General features: G+C 44.3%; 1 protein-coding gene and 1 non-coding gene across 2 annotated transcripts in view; both read left to right on the top strand.

Moving 5' to 3' along the window:
- Positions 1 to 6,344: 6,344 nt before the first annotated feature.
- CARM1 (coactivator associated arginine methyltransferase 1) overlaps positions 6,345 to 21,275 on the top strand; it is a 242,895-nt gene continuing 227,964 nt past the window's right edge. Inside the window, exon 1 of the mRNA XM_026001597.2 lies at positions 6,345 to 6,626. Coding sequence (XP_025857382.2) covers positions 6,467 to 6,626 — 160 coding nt within the window. The 5' untranslated portion in view covers positions 6,345 to 6,466. The remainder of the gene's footprint in view (positions 6,627 to 21,275) is intronic.
- LOC140597284 (small nucleolar RNA SNORD66) lies at positions 13,936 to 14,001 on the top strand. Its single transcript, XR_011999146.1, has one exon. It is a non-coding gene; the product is annotated as a small nucleolar RNA SNORD66 (small nucleolar RNA).

The raw sequence follows: 21,275 nt of genomic DNA, 5'->3' as shown, positions 1-21,275 counted from the left end.
CTGGAGTGTAGCTGTTTATTTTGTAGTTTACAAAACATGCCAATGTGCCTCTGGGCATGAGTACAATATAAATCACAAGCCATAAATAAATGACAGAACAACAAAAACAAAAATAAGTACAAGCTGAAACTCAGATGACTTATATAACTAATCAGTCTTCTTTTATCAGAGGAGAATGGAATCATTCCTATATACATCTCTCATACTTGTGGATAGTCACACTTTTTTTTTCCTCTTTCAATAAAAAAAGCTGACTTAATGCCAAGATTAGCTGGCTAACAGAAAAAAAGCATGTTAGAGATAACTCTTCTAAAATAATCCCAATGGTTGCCTTCGGGTAAGGGAAATAGGGTTTATTTAAGCTTTTGTCTTTTTACTTTTACCTTTTCAAATTTCCTTCCAGGAGTGATAATATTAATGATAGCTACTACAGATTCAGTGCTTACTCTACAGTGTCATTTAATTTTCACAATAAACTGAGAGGGTCATTGCGGGCTTATTGTAAAAGCTTCTGCAAATTCCCGGCATCTCAGTAATTTGCCTGGGTTGTTCAGGTAATAAGGAATGCAGCTGGGACTGGCCCCAAATCTGCTTCCTCCCAAGCTTCCTAGCATCCTTCCCAGCATGACTGCTCCTTCTTTGCATTCCCAACCCTGCAGGACTCCCTTTCACTTATAGCTAGTCACTACCAGTAATCCTAGACACGAGTTTGTTGTTGGTGGTGGTGTTTTTAAGTAATCTCTATGCCCGATATGGGCTTGAACTCTCATCCCAAGATCAAGAGTTGCACACTCCAACAACTGTGCCAGGCAGGTGCCCCAGACAGAGTCTTCTAGAGAAAGCGCTGCTTCCTCCCATGGGGTCAGCAGAAGCACAACTGTACCATGAACCTAAGGAAGTTTAAGCATCAGGTATCTTACCTCATGATCTTCCTGATTGCTGGGAGTTGCCAAAAGTCATACAGTAATCATCAAAAATTATGTTTAATGATCTTTCAGTTGACAATCAGGTCTCCCTCAGTTTCATTAAAAACAAAGAATTGGACATTGCCTGACTTTTAAAAATACTGTAGTCATTTACTTTCTGTATACCTAGAGCAATATTTTAAATTGTCTCTTTGGTGCTCTGGATGTGTTTATACTCCATGGCAATTAGCCATAGTAAAAATAGGATAAAGGAGAGATACACCTTTTCTTAATTTAGTGAGCATTTCCATTTTGCATATTCCTCAGGAAGATCAATTTTAGGAAAAGTACTTGTGGGAGTAAATCTGGAATTTCATTCCCTTAAAATCCTCCATCCTGGGTTTTCACATACCACGGATCGAAGCCCACTGGTGTAGAGAGTAATTGTCGGATCATTCTCTCTCATTCTCTACCTCATTCCCCCTCTCTCAATATAGTTTGTTTTCCAAAGAAGAAGATAAACATTCTTGTTTTTCTTTATAGTGTTCCTCATCTTTTTTTTTTTAAGATTTATTTATTTGAGAGAAAGAGAATGTGCACACAAGAATGAACAGGGAAGGGGTGGGAGGGAGAAGCAGATTCCTCACTGTGAGCATGGAGCTCAATGTGGAGGCTTGGTCCCAGGACCCTGGGATCATGATCTGAGCCAAAGGCAGGTGCTTAACTGACTGAGCCCCCCAGGTTCCCAGTTGCCCATCTTTCATAATGAAGTTAGTCCTTCTGTATCAGGCAGGACATTTTAGTTCCTCCAGTAACTTGAGTCTTGTAACTATACCTAGTGTGCTCCCCCTAACCCTGTCCCTTCTCTCAAACGACCTCATTATACACCTGCAGGAATAGGAAGTATGCCCTTCACCAAGTCATATACACAAAGGTTATGCCTAAGCTTTGAAGTGATATCTTGCATTGTCTGGTGATTACAGAGGTCTTTTTCCAAGCACCATCAAAAGTGGATTATTGTAAAGTAGAGTCAACTCCTGCCATTCGCGGTAGTTATGTTCTATAAAGCTGATGCTAACACTGAATTAGCAAATACAGAACCATTGCTCCTAGGGGAAATACAGTGTAACATTCCTACAAGCCTTGGGTTATACTTTTGTCAGTATATAACCTTGTAGTAGCTGTTTATCTGTTTAAAGACACATTATTTAATATGTATTATTTATTTAACATTGAGTTCACAACCAACAGCAGCGTAACTCATGCCTAAACAAAGATGATCTAAATCATATATTTCTCTGTAAGATACGTCACAGTCATCTTGTGCTTAGGAACAGGAGACAGCACTGTGCTTGGAGACTATTTCAAACAGCAAAATCACCAGCAAATTGTACATAAAATGCAAAAAAACAGGATACTAAATAGACTGCAAAAAAAAAAAAACAAAAAACAAAAAACAAAACCACCACTTGTTTACAGTATAAGAAGTGAAACAAGACAGAAAAGCACTTTGTTCAATCTCAGCTGGGAATGTGTTCATCAGGTGACTCAAACTTTTCACCACCCAGCACATGTCTGCAAATCATTATAAAGACATTGCTAATGTTGATTTGAGGATTACAAATAATTTTAGTGAATAGGGGAATTCACAAATATGGGAAACTCAGATCAGAGTTTTGACTCCTAACTGTTTAGTGGGCTACATCATGTGCAGATGATTATATTCTGTTTTAATTACTTATGAGTGACATCAGGAGCTTTGTGAGGTGTAGACATTTATTTCTAAATTATTGGGCTGAGGGGCATATTTTTCTGTGGAACACTATAATAGGTAGTGTGGCTGCCATATTGCTGAGGATAATATATTTTGAGATCAGGGGAGTGGAATGGGAGGCCCTCTGATCTGAGTTTCTTTGAAGCAACGTCTGGACCTGGAGGTGGGATCTTCTAAGAGGTGCAAGGAAGAGCTGATTAGGGGTTGAAGAACCTAGTCTAAGCTTTAAACTGTTGAATTGCAGCCCATGAACAGATTTGGCTGCTCCCTGTGGAAGGCGGGAGATAGACGAAGGGGCATATGCTCACCCAGAGATCCTGTGACCTCTAGGTATGCACCTAGTTCTGGACTTCTGTTCTCTCTCTCAGTTCAGCACTTGTCTACTAGTGACCCTTTGAGTGCTGAGCTTGCTGTCACAGGCCCCTGCAGAAGAGGCTGCCCAGACATCTTTTTCCAAGTGTTATTTGGGGGAACGAAAAGGGTGGAAATAATCTCTCAAAGCTTTGGACAGATTATACTCATGAAAAACATCAGCACTTGGATGCTGCATTGACAACAGAGTCAATCAGGAGGTGGAAAAGGGGGAAGGGGCTCAGGGATATGGTGTCCCGGGGGTCCTCCCCTCACTTCTGAGAGGACGTATTATTTCTAGAGGATACACAAGAGGACAAATCTGGATCATGGCTTTGGCTTCCCCAGTTTGATCCTCTGACCTCCATTTCATCTCTACAAATAGCTGGCAAAGCACAGCCTTCCCCCCAGCACGTGTGGAGCCTGCCACCCAGGGACTGGAACTCAGCAGGTAGGTCTGCCCAGCTCATCTCTGTTAATGCTCCATTGCAGGCTGGAGCTCCTCTATTTTCTCAGTAACTCTTCTGAATTGGTTTTAAAAAAATGGTGGCGTTGAAAAGAAATTTGGGATGAACTAAAGAAAGAAAATAGAATGCAGTGGTGGTTCAAATAGATGGTATGAGTGAATCTGCCTTATATTCAATACAGAAATAAGAAAAATTGATTCATGGAGCTTTCTGCCAGTGCTTGTACCAGGGCAAATACTGCTCAAGGATAGACACAACTACTTGAAGGCAGAACATTTGAGGGAGGGGAAGCCTAAGGAATTCTTAACCACCTTCAAGAAGGTGGAGGATGAGAGGATAAGAAAGTAGGAATGTTATGTATTTCTGTGCTTAGAATTCTGGGGTCTTGAGCTGTATCCATTTGGAACACTAAAAATTTAGTTTACTAGCTTCTAACTGAAAAGTGGCAGTAAGGGCTATTCGAGACTGTTGTGTCTGAACTGTTGTGGAGGACTTCTGCTATTTCTCAGCCCTGACTCTGGGTGAGTTAGTTACCCTCTGTGTCTGTTTCCTCATCAGTAAAAATAAGGGTAATGACAGTATCTCTTTCACAAGGTGGTGGCTAGGAGTAAGTGAATTAGTGCACGCGATATGCCTAGGACAGCAGGTGTGGAGTGAGCACTGTGAGACGCCATGGTTAGTACCTGCTTTGTCCTCCCAGCTACCTCCTTCCTTTAGCTATCTGCTAATCCCTCATTCAGATGATGCAAATTTGGTCAGGCCAATCTCCCTGGTCCAAATCACAGTTGGGTAGGCCCATCACAGCAAACTAGTCATTTTCAAATGACCCAAGCTGATTAGAAGTGAGAGTTGAAGAGGCCTTGTCTTTGCTGAAACATCGTAAATTGGTGGCTGCTTCCAGTGTATGACTAAGACCTTTTGGTAACATAGAGGCGAGACTGTATGGTAACCTTAACTGAGTCCCCAAATCTAGTCATGACCAAAGCTTAGACTTCCCAGCTTTGTAGTGAATCATAGTATTTTGATTTTTTGCTGTCAGTTGAACTTGAGTTTCTTTCCCTTGCATTAATGTGGAGGAAAGACTGCCATTATGGTTTTTGTTACTTTCTTTTATGTAACAGAACTCCAGGTTTCTTGAGGGTATGGTGGGAATTCTACTAAGGTCAAGATACTGTCTTTGGAGGTTTTTCTTTTTCTTTTTTTTTTTTTCTTCTTTTTTTTAAAGCAATCTCTACACCCAAGGTGGGGCTCAAACTCACAGCCTGGGAATCAGGAGTTGCATGCTCTACCAACTAAGCCAGGTGCCCCTAGAGATGCTCTATGAGTCATTTTCATCTACTATTCACTTTTAATATAAATCAGACATCCCCCCTTTCCAGATATACTTTCCAATTAGCAGCTGCCAATATATGAAGCTGAACAAGCTTTTTTGACATAAGGATACAGAGGTCCAGGAGCTGCTCTGGAGGGTCCTCTGTAGCCTGAAAGTACTTAGTGCCATCAAGGCAGTGATTGACAAGGGGAAAGAAATAGGGAAGGCAGGAGAGTACTTGAGGCTGAAGGATGTAGTGAGGGCTGGGGTGGGGCTGCATGCAGGTGTTCTGTGGTCCTCACACTAGGAACTTTTTCCACAGCTCCAACTTGTTAAAGGACATCTGATTCCTGGAGGTTCCAGGGCACTAATCAAAGCCATGATGCAGTAGGAAGTGAGAATAGGATAAGAAAGAAGAGCATGGCACTTAGTTGATAGAGACGAGAGACAGGGAAGGAGGGGGCGAGAAATCCTCTGGAGGGGATAAGGTGAGGAGCCAAAGAGGCCACACCAGGAACTAGGACAGCCGTGGAAGGTAGGGTAGGGGTTGGGGTTGGGGAGCTGGAGGAAACAGGGCTTCCATAAAGCCTGGCTGGGTTTAACAGTCCAGGTGGGAAATTCTGAAGTTACAGACCCCGGGCGGTCTGGGGAAGCTCATTCTGATAAAGTTGGCCTGCTTTCTTAAGGACGCTGTCTTCATGGAATCCTGGTGGTGGATTTACAGTCCTTGCTTCCTTCCTGCACTTCATTCTGCCAGAGGGTCACAGACCGCAGACACCCTGAGGTTGGTTCAGAGAGTGAAGAAACATTCCCTTTATGGCACTTGAGGCTAGGACTGCGGGGAGCTCTTGTCAAAGGACAGGCTGCTTCCTTTCCTTATCCCCCTGCAGCAGGAGACCACCTTCTCTCTGCACAGGACTAACATGTGATGTGGCTCCCCAGCGTTCGCAGCCCCTGTCCTTTCACACTGGAGCCAACTGGCTAGGTTGGGTAGCTGCTGGGGTCAGGCGTCCACTTGGGGGTCCCTGGCCCTCCTGACTCCCGGCTAGGGAGATGCTTCAGCATCCAGCAGCGAGCAAGTCTGCAGTTCCAAGTGCTGGGAGATGGCTGTGGTCCCTTGAGGCCAGGCAGTTGCCAGGGTCGCAGGGCTGCCCCAGCACCTCGCTGCTGCTGCTGCTGCTGCTGCTGCTGCTGCTGCCAGGACCCTGTCGGTGAGGAGGCGCCCAGCACTTGAGCAGCGGCTCCCACGTGGCCGTGAGCGCCCCAGAACCACCTGGACGGGGCGAGGGCGCACCCCGCACAGAGCGCGTTTCCAAACCAACGCCCACGCCGGCAGAGCGGTCCCAGTGAACAGCAGGTGTCACCCTTCTGCTTCCAAACCCCCGGTGCCTCCAGGTGCCTCCCGCGCTCCCCAAACTTGCGCGTTGGAACCGCGCGGGGCGGGGTGGCCGCGCGCACCTGCGAGGTGCCGGCGGGGCGGGGGTCACGCGTTCCCGCTCGCGGCGGCGGGGCGCGGGGGCGCGGGGGCGCGGGGCGGCAGGTGTGGGCCGGGGCCGGGGGCGCCGAGGTGAGGAGGGCGGCGGGCGCTCCCAAGTCCCTCCCCTCGCCCGCAGCGCGGAGGAGGCGCCGCGAGGGCCCGGGGCAGAGGCGCTCCACCATGGCCCTGGGCCCCGCGCGCCTGCAGTTCCGCGTGCAACTGCGCTTCGTGACCGAGGAGCAGCTCTTCGGGCCCGGGCCGCTGTCGCCGCCGACCCCGCAGTCCCTGCGGCTGGAGGTGCACCCGGCGGGGGAGGAGGCGGACGCGACGGTGACTGACGGTGAAGTACCGAGTCCCGCGGGGAAGTTGGGGCCCGGGGCGCGGCGGGGCGCGGCCGCGGGTGCAGGAGGAGGGCGGCGAGCGCGGGGGCAGTCGCCCGGCAGGTGCGCACCCCGGCGCCGAGGGGAGAGCAGGGCTGCCTCCCCGCCCCCAGCAGGCCCACGGTCCGGCTCCACTGCGCTCGGACAACTTGGGAGGCGCGCACAGCCGGCCCGAGAACTTGTCTTGGCCACAACTTAGAGGTGTCCGCGGGGTCCGGAGAAGACAGGGCGCGTTGTCCTCCCCGGCTCCCACTCAGGAGCAGAACAGGACAGGGGCCCCTGCGACCTTACCTCCAGGCCTGCTGGGCTCCGGTTCCCTCTCCGGCCACCCCTTCCCCCCCCCCCGCCCCGCACCTGCAGCTCCCTGCGCACCGGGTTCTGACGCGCGTGGGAAGGGCCGGGAGGGGTGTGCACCAGTCCCAGCGGCCTCCAGGCCAAGGCGATGCCCACTGCCAGGCATTACTTTTTGGTTCAGAAAGGGATCTTTTACAATGACGTGCAAGCCCTGGGTTCCTGAGGCTGTGGGTGTGTTGAGGGAATGCTTCTAATCCTCAGAGGATCTTGGACTTTTTTGAGGATCCAAGGAGACCTATAGAACCCAGCCCCAGCAAAGGTGCATCTTGGAGCACCAAACTTTGCATGTAAATCAGAGGGGATAACAGCTCGTCCCCGCAGCTCATGTTAAATACCCTATTCTAGTATGTGGAGCGAAGAGAGGCCCAGACAGCTGTAAGCCTCCAAAGACTCCTGGGGTTTCTTTCTTCCAAGCCTAACTTCTAAGATTCAGAGTAGAGTTTAAAGTGCTCCGTGTTGTGATACGGACCCGGTAGGAATTTCAAATAACTCACAAGCACTGAGCTACTTCTTTGTGATAAGAATACAGGTTCCCTGCTGTATCTCCAAGGCCTTAGACTCAGGCACACAGTAGGTACTCAATAAATGCTTGCTGTAGAATGAAAGAAAACCTTTGGATGTGTCTTTTCCCTTTCCTCTGGGCTGGGATGGGGAAGTCTGGGTCTTTAAAAAAGAAATATTAAATAAATATTTGACCAGTGTCTTAGCTAGAGTCTTGGCAAAGTATCAAAAGCCTTACTCAGCAACTCCTAGATTTCTCTTTTGGTTGCAAGAAGAAAAAAGTAGTAGCTTTCACTATTTCTCCTGGGAATTTTAAAACTTAAGGTGCCAGAAATGAGTTCAGTTTGTCAACGATGGTCATTTTATTTGATCTATAGCCGTACACATGGAGAAACAAAGGCACAGATTTGAGATTTATACTTTACTCAGTGTCCTATGATTGTCTTCCCCACGAATATGTGTTAAGAGAGGAAATACCTGAGGTTCAAGGTGATGGAAATTGTAGACTTTACAAGTTACTGAATGACTGGCCTCTATGAACATAATTATCTTAGAGAAGAATAAGAGGAATTCACTTAATGCAGTAAATAGAGTCTAGAGGTGACCTCCATGGTATGGATTAGACCAGACTAATGGAAATGGAAGGAATAATTACAGCTGAAGCGGGCAGTCATTGTCACCGATTTTGACAATTCCTTGGGAAAGAATGGCTAACAAGAAAGCAGAGAACTCACTCTCTTAACAGCTTAAATCCTAAAATGCAGTTGTTAAAGCTTGCTATGGAGAGTTTTTGGAGAGAAACTATTCTGGAGGATTTCTTTCTTTTTTTTTTTTTTTTTGTATCTCATTTTACTGTATGAACAACTAGACCACTGTGGATGATGGCCAGGCAAGGCAGAGCAAGTTTAAAAACAGATTGTCATGAACCCTTAAAAGAAAGATTTTTGGTGTATTCAAATATCATACCTTTAGTAGCAGAATTTTGAATGGCTAGGGTTTGTCCCGGGATGAAGTCTTTTGGATGGATACAGAGTCTTCAAGAATGGGTCTATGCAGTATACCTTTAGAAAATGATAATTTCTTAGCTCATATATGGAACTAGTTATTAAACACATAAGATCTGAAGTAAGTGGGCCTGGATTCAAATCCTGATGCTTCCTTTTACTAGCTATGCTATGCTGCATTTAGCAAACTGTTCACCCTGTGGAAACTTCAGTTTCTTTGTCTGTAAAATAAGGAAGACAGTACACATGTTCTGCCATTAAATGAAATAATGCATACACCATGCTTGGTATAATGCCTGGCATATATTTATTTTTTATTTTTATTGTTTTTTAAAGATTTTATTTATTCATTCATGAGAGACACAGAGAGAGAGGGGGGCAGAGACACAGGCAGACGGAGAAGCAGGCTCCATGCAGGGAGCCCGACATGGGATCGATCGGGGGTCTCCAGGATCGCACCCTGGGCTGAAGGTGGCGCTAAACCGCTGAGCCACCTGGGCTGCCCAACCTGGCATATATTTAGAGCTCAATAACTATTCTACTATTATTAGTAATGTTATATTTATATTCTGTCCCCAAAACAATGGTTTTCTCAGGCTGTTCTGAGGGATAGCTGTGCTGTATTTCTGTGAAGATGTTCCAAGGGAAACTTAATTAACTATGGTAGATCATAACTGGGAAAAACAGAACAATCTTTTAGATTCCCAATCTCAATAGCTTGTCATGTAAAAAATGGAACAGAACAAGAGAAAGCAGTTTATTCTAATTTCACGCCTTCCAAAACTGACAATGATTTTATGAAGGAAATGCACCAGGGGATCCAGCACTCTGGTTTATAAACTCTGAGAAGACAATCATTCATTCCCTTTTTTTTTTCTTAAATATTTTTTTGAGTCCCTGTGCTATCCTGAGCCTGCCTGAGAGCATGCCTGATTCATCCTTTTATCCCCAGAGCCTTCCACAATACCTGGTACACACAAGACATCCATAAATGTTTCTTGAGTGCATCCATGATTTGAATCAAGACTTTTAAAAATGTGGTAAAAATATAATTTGAAATCTGAACACCAAGTACAGAATCTGAATTGCCCCCAAATGATTAAGACACTGACTTGACTTACAGTCTAGAGGGATGTTTTAAAGTGTAGTATAGTCATAGAAAATTTGACATATATGAAGGTCAACAGATCAGGAGATGATTGCCACTGGAAAGTTAGCTACTCATAGTTCCCATGGTATGGGGCACATGGAGAAGCAGTAGGCGGGTCAGGGGGCAGGTGGAGTAGGGAGAGATGTGGGTAGAGCCTTCGTTGTGGTTTCTGTGGGAAGGAATGGGAGGTATGCGGCGAGCAGGTTTAGGTTGACAGATTTGGATAACTTCAGTGGGCACTGGGGTATGGGGGCTGTCCTGAGTTGTCCGGCCCCTGGCCCTGGGTTGATTATGGCAGATGGATAGCAGCTGGAGTATGAGGGCCCACTAATGGGGGTACTGGGGGTATGGGTTCTGGATTGGTTGGCTTGTATTTGAAAAGTGTGCTTACAGGTGAATTGTTTCCTATCTCTAGGAATTGGCTAAGGGAGGATGAGCAGTCTCCCAAGGGTCAGCAAGACCCCAAATGTCAAAGCATCAGAATACAAAAATAAAAGAGACAATTAATGCAAGGGAGAATCAGAACAGAAGGGAATTGGTAAGGATAGTATATCGGGTGGGGGTAGCTCTCCACTGGGCTTGGAGGGGCGGCTGCAGGTAGGAAGGGCCTGTGGATAAGGCCTTGGGTTCAGGTGATTGACAGGATCGGGGGTGGGGGGTGGAAATACCATCCTCATTCGTCAAGTATGTGTAAGAATTGGAAGATGAAGAGAAAGCAGACAAAAGGCGGGAGATAGGAGATGGGTCTGCTCCTTCTCCACCCCTTCCTCCAAGGTCAGTGCTGTGATGGGGAGCTGGATGAGAAAGGAATTTGAGAACTGAGACTGTATCACACAAAGGTTACTAGTTGGCTGGATCTCCAAGAGGGAGGAGAAAACCTTTCTTCCCTTGCTCAGTTCAGAGCTGTCTTTTAACTAATCTAGAAAAGTTAGGAAAATATGTAAATAAGCCACATAGATAATCAAGTATAAAAAAATGCAGTGATTTTTGTCTCTGAGGTATTTTAAAAGGATGCTAGGTTTTTCTTCCCTCGCGGTTGCTCATCTCATTAGAGGTGGAAAAAGAGCAAAGGAAAAGTCTGAGATAAATATCCTTTGTACCACACGGGAGTATTAATGTCCCTTCGTTAAATTCTGTGACAATAGAGTCAGTAAGTTGAAGCCTCTGACCAGAATCCTGTACAAATGATAGAGGCATTCATTACTTCTCATTCAACAAATACATTGATTGAACACATGTTCCGTGCTAATCCATGGGTGAGTGACACATGAGCTGGATAAAGGCCCCACTCATAGGGAGCAAATATTCTAATTAGGGGAAGACAAGAGCCAATGACATAGCAAGACAATTTCAGGGTGAGAGAAATGTTTTGAAGAAAATGAACCTAATGGAAGAAAAAAAAATAGAGACAAAGAAAGGAAGCAAGGCCAATGCAGATAGTGGTCAGGGAAGGACTATCCGAGGAAGTAATATCTGATGTGAGGCAGGAAGGATGGAAGCCAGCCAAGCAAAGGACTGGAGGAGGAAACCACAGGCAGAAGGAACAGCGGGTGGAAAGGCCCTGACGCTAGAAAGACTTGGTATGTTTGACATGGCCAGTGGAGCTGATGCTTTTTGAGAGAGATGGGGAGTAATGTCAATTCAAATTACTGTTCCAGTTATTCTTAGAGTATCTTTAACTAACAAGCTATCTTTAAACTCAGTGACTTAAAAATAGCTACGTTATAATGCTTCTAGATTCTGTGGGCAGGGCTTGGCTGGGTGATTCTTTTGCTCCTTGTGGGATTGGCAGAGGCTACTCATGGGGACTCAGCTGGTGGCCAGACTGTCCTGAGAGATGCAGGAAGGCTTCATATGCCTGGGCTGGTATCTGGGCTGGTGTGATGGAGGTCAACTTGGGTGGGTCAACTTGGGGGGCTGTGCCAAGGTATTTGGTCAGACATTATCTGGATGTTTGTGTTAAGCTGTCTTTGGATAAGACTAAGATTTAAATTGGTGACTTTGAGTAAAACAGATTGCCACCCCCCCATCCAATCAGTTGGAGTCCTGAACAGAACAAAGACTTATCTTCCCTGAGCAAGAAAGGACTCTATCAGAAGGTGGCCATTGGACTTGAACAGCAACATTGGCTCTTCCCTGGATATTCACTGCCTGCCTACCCTATAGATTTTAGATTTGCCAGGTATATGTACACACACACACACACACACACACACACACCCTATGGATACTGTTTCTCTGGAGAACACTGACTAATAAAATGCAGATGACTCAAAGATTAGGACAGTCAATGGGGAGCCTCCCTGTGGCCTCTCCACATGGCTTGGCTTCTGCCTACATGGCTTCTTCACACCATGGGCTTCTTCCCTGGGGACTCATGGTAACAAGAGTGAGTTTCCCAGGAGACAAAGTAGATGCCACATTACTTTGTGTGATGCATACATGGAAATCAGTCGCATCACCTGTGCCGTACTCTGTTAATCAAAAGAGTTGTAAGGCTACCTGGGTTCAAGGAGAGAGCATGTAGACTCCACCTCTTTATGGGAGGAATGTCAAAGAATTTGGAGACAGTGTGTTAGAACTGCCAGTTAGACCAACTAGATAGGTGGGATGTAATACACATGCACTAATGGGGTTTTGGAAGATCCATGAAAACAGTCCTCTTGGGCAGCCCTGGTGGCGTAGTGGTTTAGCACCGCCTGCAGCCCGGGGTGTGATCCTGGAGACCTGGGTACGAGTCCCACGGCAGGCTCCCTTCATGGAGCCTGCTTCTCCCTCTGCCTATGTCTCTGCCTCTCTCTCTGAATAAATAAATAAAAGAAACCCAGCCCTCTTCATCACAATTATTGAAAAAGCTGGTCAGAGAGCACTGGTTTTGGTGTGTACCACAGCGGAGACTTCCTAATTCTCTCCTGGACTGAACTTGCTCCTCCTCACCACCCCCCCCCTGCAAAAACAAGCACAAAACCCCTCAGGCTGGGGTGTCTGGGTGGCTCAGTCAGTTAAGCTTAGGTCATGATCCGGGAGTCCCAGGATCCAACAGGCTCCCTGCTCTGCCCCTCATCTCACCCATATGCTCACTCTCCTGCCTCCCCCCATTTCAAATAAGGGACACCTGGGTGGCTCAGTGGTTGAGCATCTGCCTCAGAGCGTGATCCTAAGGCCTGGGGTCAAGTCCTGCATTGGGCTTCTTGTGGGGCGCCTGCTTCTCCCTCTATGTCTCTGCCTTTCTTCCTGTATCTCTCATGAATAAATAAATAAAATCTTAAAAAAAAAAATCTTAACCCCCCCCCCTCAGGCCTACCACTTGGTGGGCAGCCCCCAAAACACCATCTCTGCTGGGAAACAGGAAGCAGGTGGGGAGGGGGCTGGGGTGGGCAGGCTCTTGTCCTTCTACCAAAGGCATCAGAGAACCCCTGAGAGGAGACGGGGTGCAGAGGGGCTAGCATTGTCGCCCCAGCGACATGTCGCCCACAGTATTCCTTAGTGGGGCACAGGTAGCATGAGTGCTGGAGAGATTCTTTATCGTGAGAGGCCTTGTGGAGTGGTTAGCATCCCTGAGCTCTTGGCAGTAAATGCCAGCAACCCCTCCCTTGGACCTGGGTTTCTGTGACAGTGAAGAAAACCCTTTATTCCTGCGGCAGGACTCCCTTCAGCGGACACGTGGGGGGGGGGGGGTTGGGAGGTTGGGGGTGTGGACAGAATGCAGAGTCACAAACCCAGAACACTCTGGCACTCACTGCCCGCCGGCTGCCTGAGGCCCGGCAGGCCCCTCTCCCAAACCGGTGCCCACTCCTGCCTTCACAGTCAGATCCGACCTCGCTACGTTTAATCCCGGCACCTATTAGACATTATGGTTGGCCGAAGGTCATTAAAGAAATCCTGCCGAGCAGTTTCCTTTTTTTCTTGTTATTTTACTGAGAGCTGCACTTGCCTGATTCCGAGATAGCTTTCCAAGACAGATATATAATGCCACTGAGTGGAAACTGCCGGCTAGACCTGGTTTTGTGTTCCAGCGTTATGGGATGCACATCAGGGATGAGAAAGCATCCCTGTCCTCTGTCAGGCGACAGTGGTACCTTGAATGGATGACAAAGATGAAACCATATAAAGCCCTTGTGTGTTTAAGGACACTGAGGTGAAAGGAAAAGACTCATTTTCCAGGCTGAAAAAAGACCCTTTAAAATCCCCTTCTTTCCCCATGTGCTGAGTTGGGGTCTGTATGGAGTACCGGTGCATAAACCAGTTCAAAGACAGGCAATCCATTGATGAATACTTAGAGTCAGGGCCACGGAGAAGAGAAAACGGGCATGAGGATCTTGGGAGTACACAGAAAGCAGAGGTGTCCCTTTATTGGATAAGCTACTACTTGAAACAAAGAGATTATCGAGGTAAGAAATATAAATATATCACTGACATCGTATTTGTGATATGACCACTTTGTGATGTGACCGGCCACAGGATATTGGAAATAAACAGTGGCTTTGAGAGATGAGTCTTATAAAAATGTAGAAGGTTAGGACCATCCTGATGATGAAAATCTCTTTACCTCCCCTTCCCTCTCCTCCGGTCATGGATGGTGACCACTCTTACCCTGGGAGGTTTGAAGCAACAGCGTGGAGTGAGCACATTCTGTCCTTAGCATCCTCCTTTTGTGGTAGGCGCTAGACACATTATGTCTAGCCTCACTGCAGGCTGGAGGGTAAGTGACATAGACCTTATTTTATTGGTTCATTCTGTCCCAGGTATATCTTCCTCAAAACCTGACTGTCCCCCTTTCTGTGATGCTGTCTTGTGCTTAATTACCCAGTCTTTAGCCTGTGGTAATGTTGGACTTCCAGCCACAAACCCAAGTCAGATTAGCCCACATGGTGAGAACACCCTTGGCTTGTGGTTTGGCGGGAGCTAGATCTATCAGTAAGCTTAGAAACCCCAGTGAGAGTAGAGTGACCGATGGTTCGCCTTTTGGTGTATTTCAGGCAGAATTAAGGTTTTCTAACTCTGGGCCAGTCATCTAAATAAAATTCCATGGCCTCCTTTTGTTAATGGATTCTTATAATTTTAAACCGGTTTTATAATTAGGGTGGTGAGGTACTTGGATTAACCAGATTAGATTTTCCCATGTATTAGCTTCATGACCTTGGGTTTACTGCACCTGCCTGAATCTTTCTTAGTTTTCTCTTCTAGAAGCTGAGATATTTTTTACATCATAAAGGTATGGAAAATAATAAACAGAATAATGAAGAGATATTTTTTACATCATAAAGGTATGGAAAATAATAAACAGAATAATGAAATGTGAAAAAATTGCAAAATGACTTCTATTAATTTTCAAAGTAAATACAGTCAAAATGATCAAATGGAAATAATGCAAAGATATTTAGAAAGCAGTTGTAAAGAAAAGCTATCACTTTTATGGAGCTTACATTCTAGAACCATTCAGAAAGCATCAGGATATTTTGTCCATGCTGGACTTCCTGCAAGACTGTTAGAGAAAAATATATTTTGTGATTCTAGTAGATTTCCTGTGGATATAGTTGTCTTCCACTGAGTCTGTAACACCAACCTCTCTGCTGAGGAATCATTTCTCGGGGCCTGCTTGAAATGCTTTCCCAAATCTGGATCTCCACTCTGGCCTTTTATAAATGTGGGTCCTTATCATTCTTTAATTTAAAGTTTGAAAGTCGTGTTTTAAGAAGGGTCTTCCCACCATGCCGAGCACCCACTGCTCCCACTGCGTCCACTGCCGTATTTCTCAGCCCTTTGCTTTCCTGGCAATTACCACAACTTGTAATGAGAAATAAAAGAATTTTATGATTTACCTGTGGTTAAAATTGAAGTTGGAAACACAGTCCACAAATCACAAGACTATTTAATGAGAAACCTTGAGAGGCAGGGAAGAGGTTGACCCAAATGCTTCTGAGAGTGTGAGCAAGAAGGTTGAAGTGTATTTTCCAATTAGGAACTATAAAGGCATCAAGAATGGTGAGCAGTAGACAGGTCAGGAGGAAGGACTTTCTCGGTCAGAGCTGTGCCTATTCTGAGTCTTGTCATCATGAAATTGAGTTCTTGGCCAGCATCTTTACTAAGAAGGGCAAAAAGGTCTCCAGTCATATTTTGTTCTTAACTATAGAAAGCTTATGGTTATCTCCTGGGAAATATAAGTCAACCTTGAGGCTATTTCAACTGCTGAAAAGCTTGTTTAACATGTTTGTTATGGGAAATTGTATTTACTTACTATATGTGTATTTTAGAAAATTGCATTCTTTAGCATATTTGTTGTAGAAAATTGAGTTTATTTGCCATGTTGTGTTGCACACCGCAGCAGTGTGATGAATAGCTTACTAATTTTCTTCAGTAACTCTCCCTATATCAGTGACAGGAATTCATTTCATTTATTGATTCATGCAATTCATATATATTGCATACCCACCATGAGCCAGACTCTGTTCAAGGCACCGGGGAAATGGCAGCATGTTAGTTATCCATTGCCGAGTAACAAATAACTACAGACTTAGTGGCTTAAAACAATCCACATTGATTACCTCCTTATTTCTGTGGTCAGGAGTCTGGGCATGGCTTCCGTGGGTCCTCTGCTTAGAGTCTCACAGAGTCTGCAATTAATGACTGGGACTGAAATTTCATATAAAATTTTGATGGGGGCGGGATCATTTGTGTGGTTCTTGGCTGAATACAGTTCATTAAGTGCTATTCACTGAGGCCTCGGCATTTGCTGCCCATTTGCTAGAGGTTACCTCCAGTTCCTCGGCACATGGGCCCACCCCAAACATGGCAGCATGTGTCTTGCAAGCTAGCAAGAGAGGGAGGGGTCTGAGAGCAAGACTAAAGTCTCAATCAGATGTAACCTAATCTTGGAAGTGACATCCCTGACCTTTGTCAGAGTCCACTGGTTAGTCCCTAGGCCAATCCATCCTTGGAGAGAGAGAATTACATAGTGGCATGAATACCAGGAGGCAGGGGTCACTGAGGGCCATCTTGGAGTCTGCCTGCCTTTCTTGGAGTGAACCAAGAAAGGTCACCACTTTCACAGAGCGCACATTCTAGTACCATTTGGAAAGGAGCAGGGTCTCTGTGCTGGACTTCCTACAGGCCTGTTAGAGAAAAAGATATTTGGGGGTTCTAACACGAATTGTTGAACACCACGTAAAGCATACCCCTTTTTAAAATTAGTTATTAGGTGTAATCCTGCTCCAAATCTCTCAGGGAATTTGCACTTAAATTGCACAACTAGAGTATATCTCGGAAAGTACACAAAATCTCCGAGCAGAGCTGTACTATCCATGAATGTACTTCTGGCTTCCTGGTCCTGTGCTCTACTTTGGAGAGCCGGATGGAAGAGGCCGGTCTTTAGGATTAAGGCAAATCCTGTCGTGGTAGCTTATGTTTAGTTCTTAGCATTACTTCATCATGACTTCATTTCTTTGTGTGGAGGGCTCAGCTAGCTTTTCTTCTTTGTGGGGAAGAGAGGTGTGAAGATGAATTTGTGTTTGGGTTCAGACACCGAAGCCTGCTCAGGTCACTCCCGGGGGGGACAGTGTGCTGTTGTTTCAAATGCTAGACATTAGTGACTTTTTTAGAGTGAAACGAAGTCAGTATGATATGGAAAGGGAGAAAGAGATAAGGAAGGAAGGAAGAAAGATAGGGAGGGAAGAAGGAAGGAAGCTGGAGCCCTCACTGTATTTATCACATCTTATGGGACAAAACAAGTGGTACACTCGATGGATGTTGCTGTTTTCTGGAGCAGCCCTGTTTTTTTACTTTAAGTCATAATCCAAAACGTGTTTCACAGACCTCAGCGTTTACACAGTCAATGGGTTTAGAATTTATATCTTTAAAAACATAGAGATAGATTCTGGACAGGCTTGGGAGAACAGCTATGCTCTGGAATGTGGGTATCAGAAAGTCAGAGATTAATGAAAATCCATAAATCAGAACAGGAGAGAGGAAAGTGGATCTGAATTGCGTGCACTGTGCTTGGCCTAACCAAGCGCAGCTAATGACTGCACAGATCCCAAGGTGAGTATTGCAGATGAATGTGAGATCTGACGCTGGGAAAACGAGCATATTCAGGAAGTAGCCTGAGACATTCAGAGGGAAGAACAGACCTGAGATGCACACGCAGCCATCAGGCTGGAGTCTGAGCCCTCACAGTGCTACTCTGTGCTTGAAAAACAAAAGGTCTATATCATTGCTTTGTGAATTTCCTTTGGAGGAAGGTTATTTTTTTCTTACAGGGAGACTCTTGTCTGATTTCATATTTTTTCTTCCTCAGAGAAGGAGGTGTTTTTTTTTTTTTTTAAATTCCGTTTCTACAGATGACAAAACCTTCAGAGTATGAATGCTGTTTCCTTAGATTTTTAGGAATATTAGATCAGAAGAGCAGAGAACATGTCAGCTATCAGCAGTGAATATTAATTTTATAATCTGCAGAAAAATAATAGTGTTAGAAGAGACTCTGGTTCAGGGACATGGAATAAATATATAGGCTTAGCCAGCTCGTAAGTAAAAGAACCAGCCTGGAGCTCAGTCCCCCACTGTCCACTTCAGCTCTCTCTCCTGGTCTCCTTGGAGGAATATTTAGAATGTGCTTTCCTAGCCAACTTATCTGATTTTTCTTTCTTGACTCACAGGAATAGTTGTGATTTTTCTGTTTCTCTCTCGCTCTCTTTTTTTTTTTCATAAAACATTTGATTCCTTGAGATTCCAGTTAGACTGGGAATACATTATCTGATGTTGAAGCATTTCACAAATGCCACTTTATTTCCATATCCCTTCCATATCCCCATATTCTGACATGCTCTTCGCTTTCAGCTTCTTGAGGTCAGGTCTGTCTTAATCATTTCTGTATTTCTGGGGAGATTTGCAGTAGGGCCTGGTTCTAGTAGGTATAGTTTTGCAGCTTCTATGGTAGAAAGTGTAATTTTTTCTTGGAAAATATGAACCTAGAATCCATATCAGCTTTATTTTGCCATAATTACAGTGAGCTAAATTTTTGTAACCTCTCTAACAAATTAACCAAGTTTCTCTTTGCTCTTATTGGTTAATTTTGTCCCTCTTGGAGCAGATCCTTCCTAATCAGAACCTGTGCTGAACTTTAAAATAATGATCTGACAAATGAGAGGGAACAGTAGAGCTAATTTTCAATGTCCACCTCAACGTTTCATGTTTTGGGTATCATCATCTCCAGGCTTCCCCACTCTTTTTTTCCATGATTCTTTCTTAAATGTGTTGTTACACTTTTAATTAGCTTGGTTCACATGGGACCAAACATATTTGCAATGTGTAGATAATAGCCATCCTTCAAAAGGTCCTGCAATGATTAACAAGTTCCCTGGAAAGCCAGAGAAGACACTTCCGAAGTAGTGGGATGCTGAGTCCACCCACTGCTGACAACAGTCTATGGGTCCAATAGGTAAAATGATCAAGAGTAAGAATTATCCAGAGAAACTAGCTATTCTTAAATCCTGGTTAGGTCTTATAAAGGTGCAAAGAACGATATTTAAGAAATAATTATAAATGAATGAATAACATCAGAAACAATGAAAATGACTATGAAATTTCCCAATCTTGCTACTTGCCAATGACAGAATATACTGCTTTGGAAGAAGTCTGTGCAGAGGTAGCCATCTGCTTCAAACAACGTGAAGTCCCTGTCTCCTGAGCTCTAAGCTCCATGGAGAAAAGTGTCTTCTCTAGCTTTCAGAGACTGAAATTTCTATGATAGATACCCAAAACCACAATATTAACAGAATGAGAGAAAAGAGACACGTAACCCAGGGGAAGTGAGGCACAAGAGGTAAACAAAGCTAGAAAGAACCATAAACCCACATCCATATTTTTGTAGAAGCCTCAGAAAGTAGTTACCAAATATCATCATGTTTCCTATGCAGCAAATGTCTCTTACTGGATCCTTGTGTAACACATAACTGCTCCCCAACATTCTCCTTTCCTTTTTGTCTCATATTTTCACTTTCAGCTAGTTAGCTACAAAGGTGGGGGTGTCTGTCTTTTTGCACAGACCTTCAAATACACATTTAAGTCTTTACTGCAGTCTTCCCATGTCATTGCAGGCATAATAGTACATGCCAACAGTTTACTAGAGAATTAGTAAACCTGTTTTACAGTATGTATTCTGCAAGAGTAGAAAACTAGGGCTCTCATAGTAGTCATTAGAAGTATTTTATATGGTGGGACAATATTATTAAACCTTAATTTCCTGACTAGTGGAACTAATGATCATGGTGTAAATCCTACTCACCCAGCATATCTTCCGCCCAAACCAAAATAATGAGGAGGAGGACTAAAAGTCATGCTCTCAGCATAATAAGAAGACAAATACCATTCAAATGTTAAAATACCTGTAACTGCAAAAATAAATGTGGAATCCTGGTGAGTTACCTCTCACTGTCCTGCTGTAGACCCTTGTGAGTTACAAGGGCAGTCTCTGAACACTTTTGTAGAATAGAGAAGGAAGAACTATCAACAGGCCTGTTATTGATCTAAAGTCATCACTATAATGTCCATCATAAAAGCGAAAAAAAAAAAAACAGGGAATAAAAAGTGATCTTGTTGATCAGGAAACTGACTATAGGGAAGAAACTTAACATTGCAAATAAAAGAGGCAGTTTTAGAAAGGTTACACTTCAGAAGAGTAGGAGTTTAAAATGGAGATGCACCTTTTGAAAACCACAGGTAAAGAAGAGGTATAGGAAAGCACATTTGTGATCCTACAAGACAAAAGAAAAAAGCAAAGAACAAACATTCCACCTAAAAAGCCATCTGGTAAATCCACCACCTGTCACTATCGATAGAAAAATGCACTCTTGAACAAGGTATCTCTTAAAACACTTCAAACCATTTGTACCCAGAAATGCAGAAGCATAACTGGCCTTCATTTTTATATACCTACCATGAAAGTATAGCAGTGAATGAAAATTAAATTATTTATTTTTATTTTTATTTTTTTAAAGATTTTACTTTATTTACTCATGAGAGATACAGAGCGGGAGAGAGAGAGAGGCAGAGACACAGGCAGAGGGAGAAGCAGGCTCCATGCAGGGAGCCCAACATGGGACTCGATCCCGGATCTCCAGGATCACGCCCTGGGCTGCAGGTGGTGCTAAACCGCTGCGCCACCCGGGCTGCCCTGAAAATTAAATTAATGCAGTGTGTGACAACTCTACCCACTAAATGAAATAGAATAAAATATTCTCAAATAAATATTTAGGGGGTTCAAAAAACCCTTTCAAGACTGAAATTTAAAATCCAAGAACATAAATGGACACAAAATTTAAAAAGGCTAAACTAAGGGTTGATTAAATTCAAGAAAAGCATTGAATAGTCTAAATTATATAAGAAATGGGGACTAATTTAAAAATTCCCTAAGGAATAAGAGATTCAAATGAAAATTTAGTAAGAGCATTGAAGAAAATTCAGAATATATCAAGAGAATAAAAACAAAATCTAAAAAGAAAAAAAGAATAAGAAAGTGTTTAAAATGAATTTTAGACAACGATGATCCAGGTAGGTATGATTGGAGTCCCTGAAAAAAATATATATGAAAATGCAATGGAACAGAA

Source organism: Vulpes vulpes, unplaced genomic scaffold, assembly GCF_048418805.1.
Source record: "Vulpes vulpes isolate BD-2025 unplaced genomic scaffold, VulVul3 u000000648, whole genome shotgun sequence".
Lineage (NCBI taxonomy): Eukaryota > Metazoa > Chordata > Mammalia > Carnivora > Canidae > Vulpes > Vulpes vulpes.
This window is presented reverse-complemented; position numbering and strand designations above follow the sequence as displayed.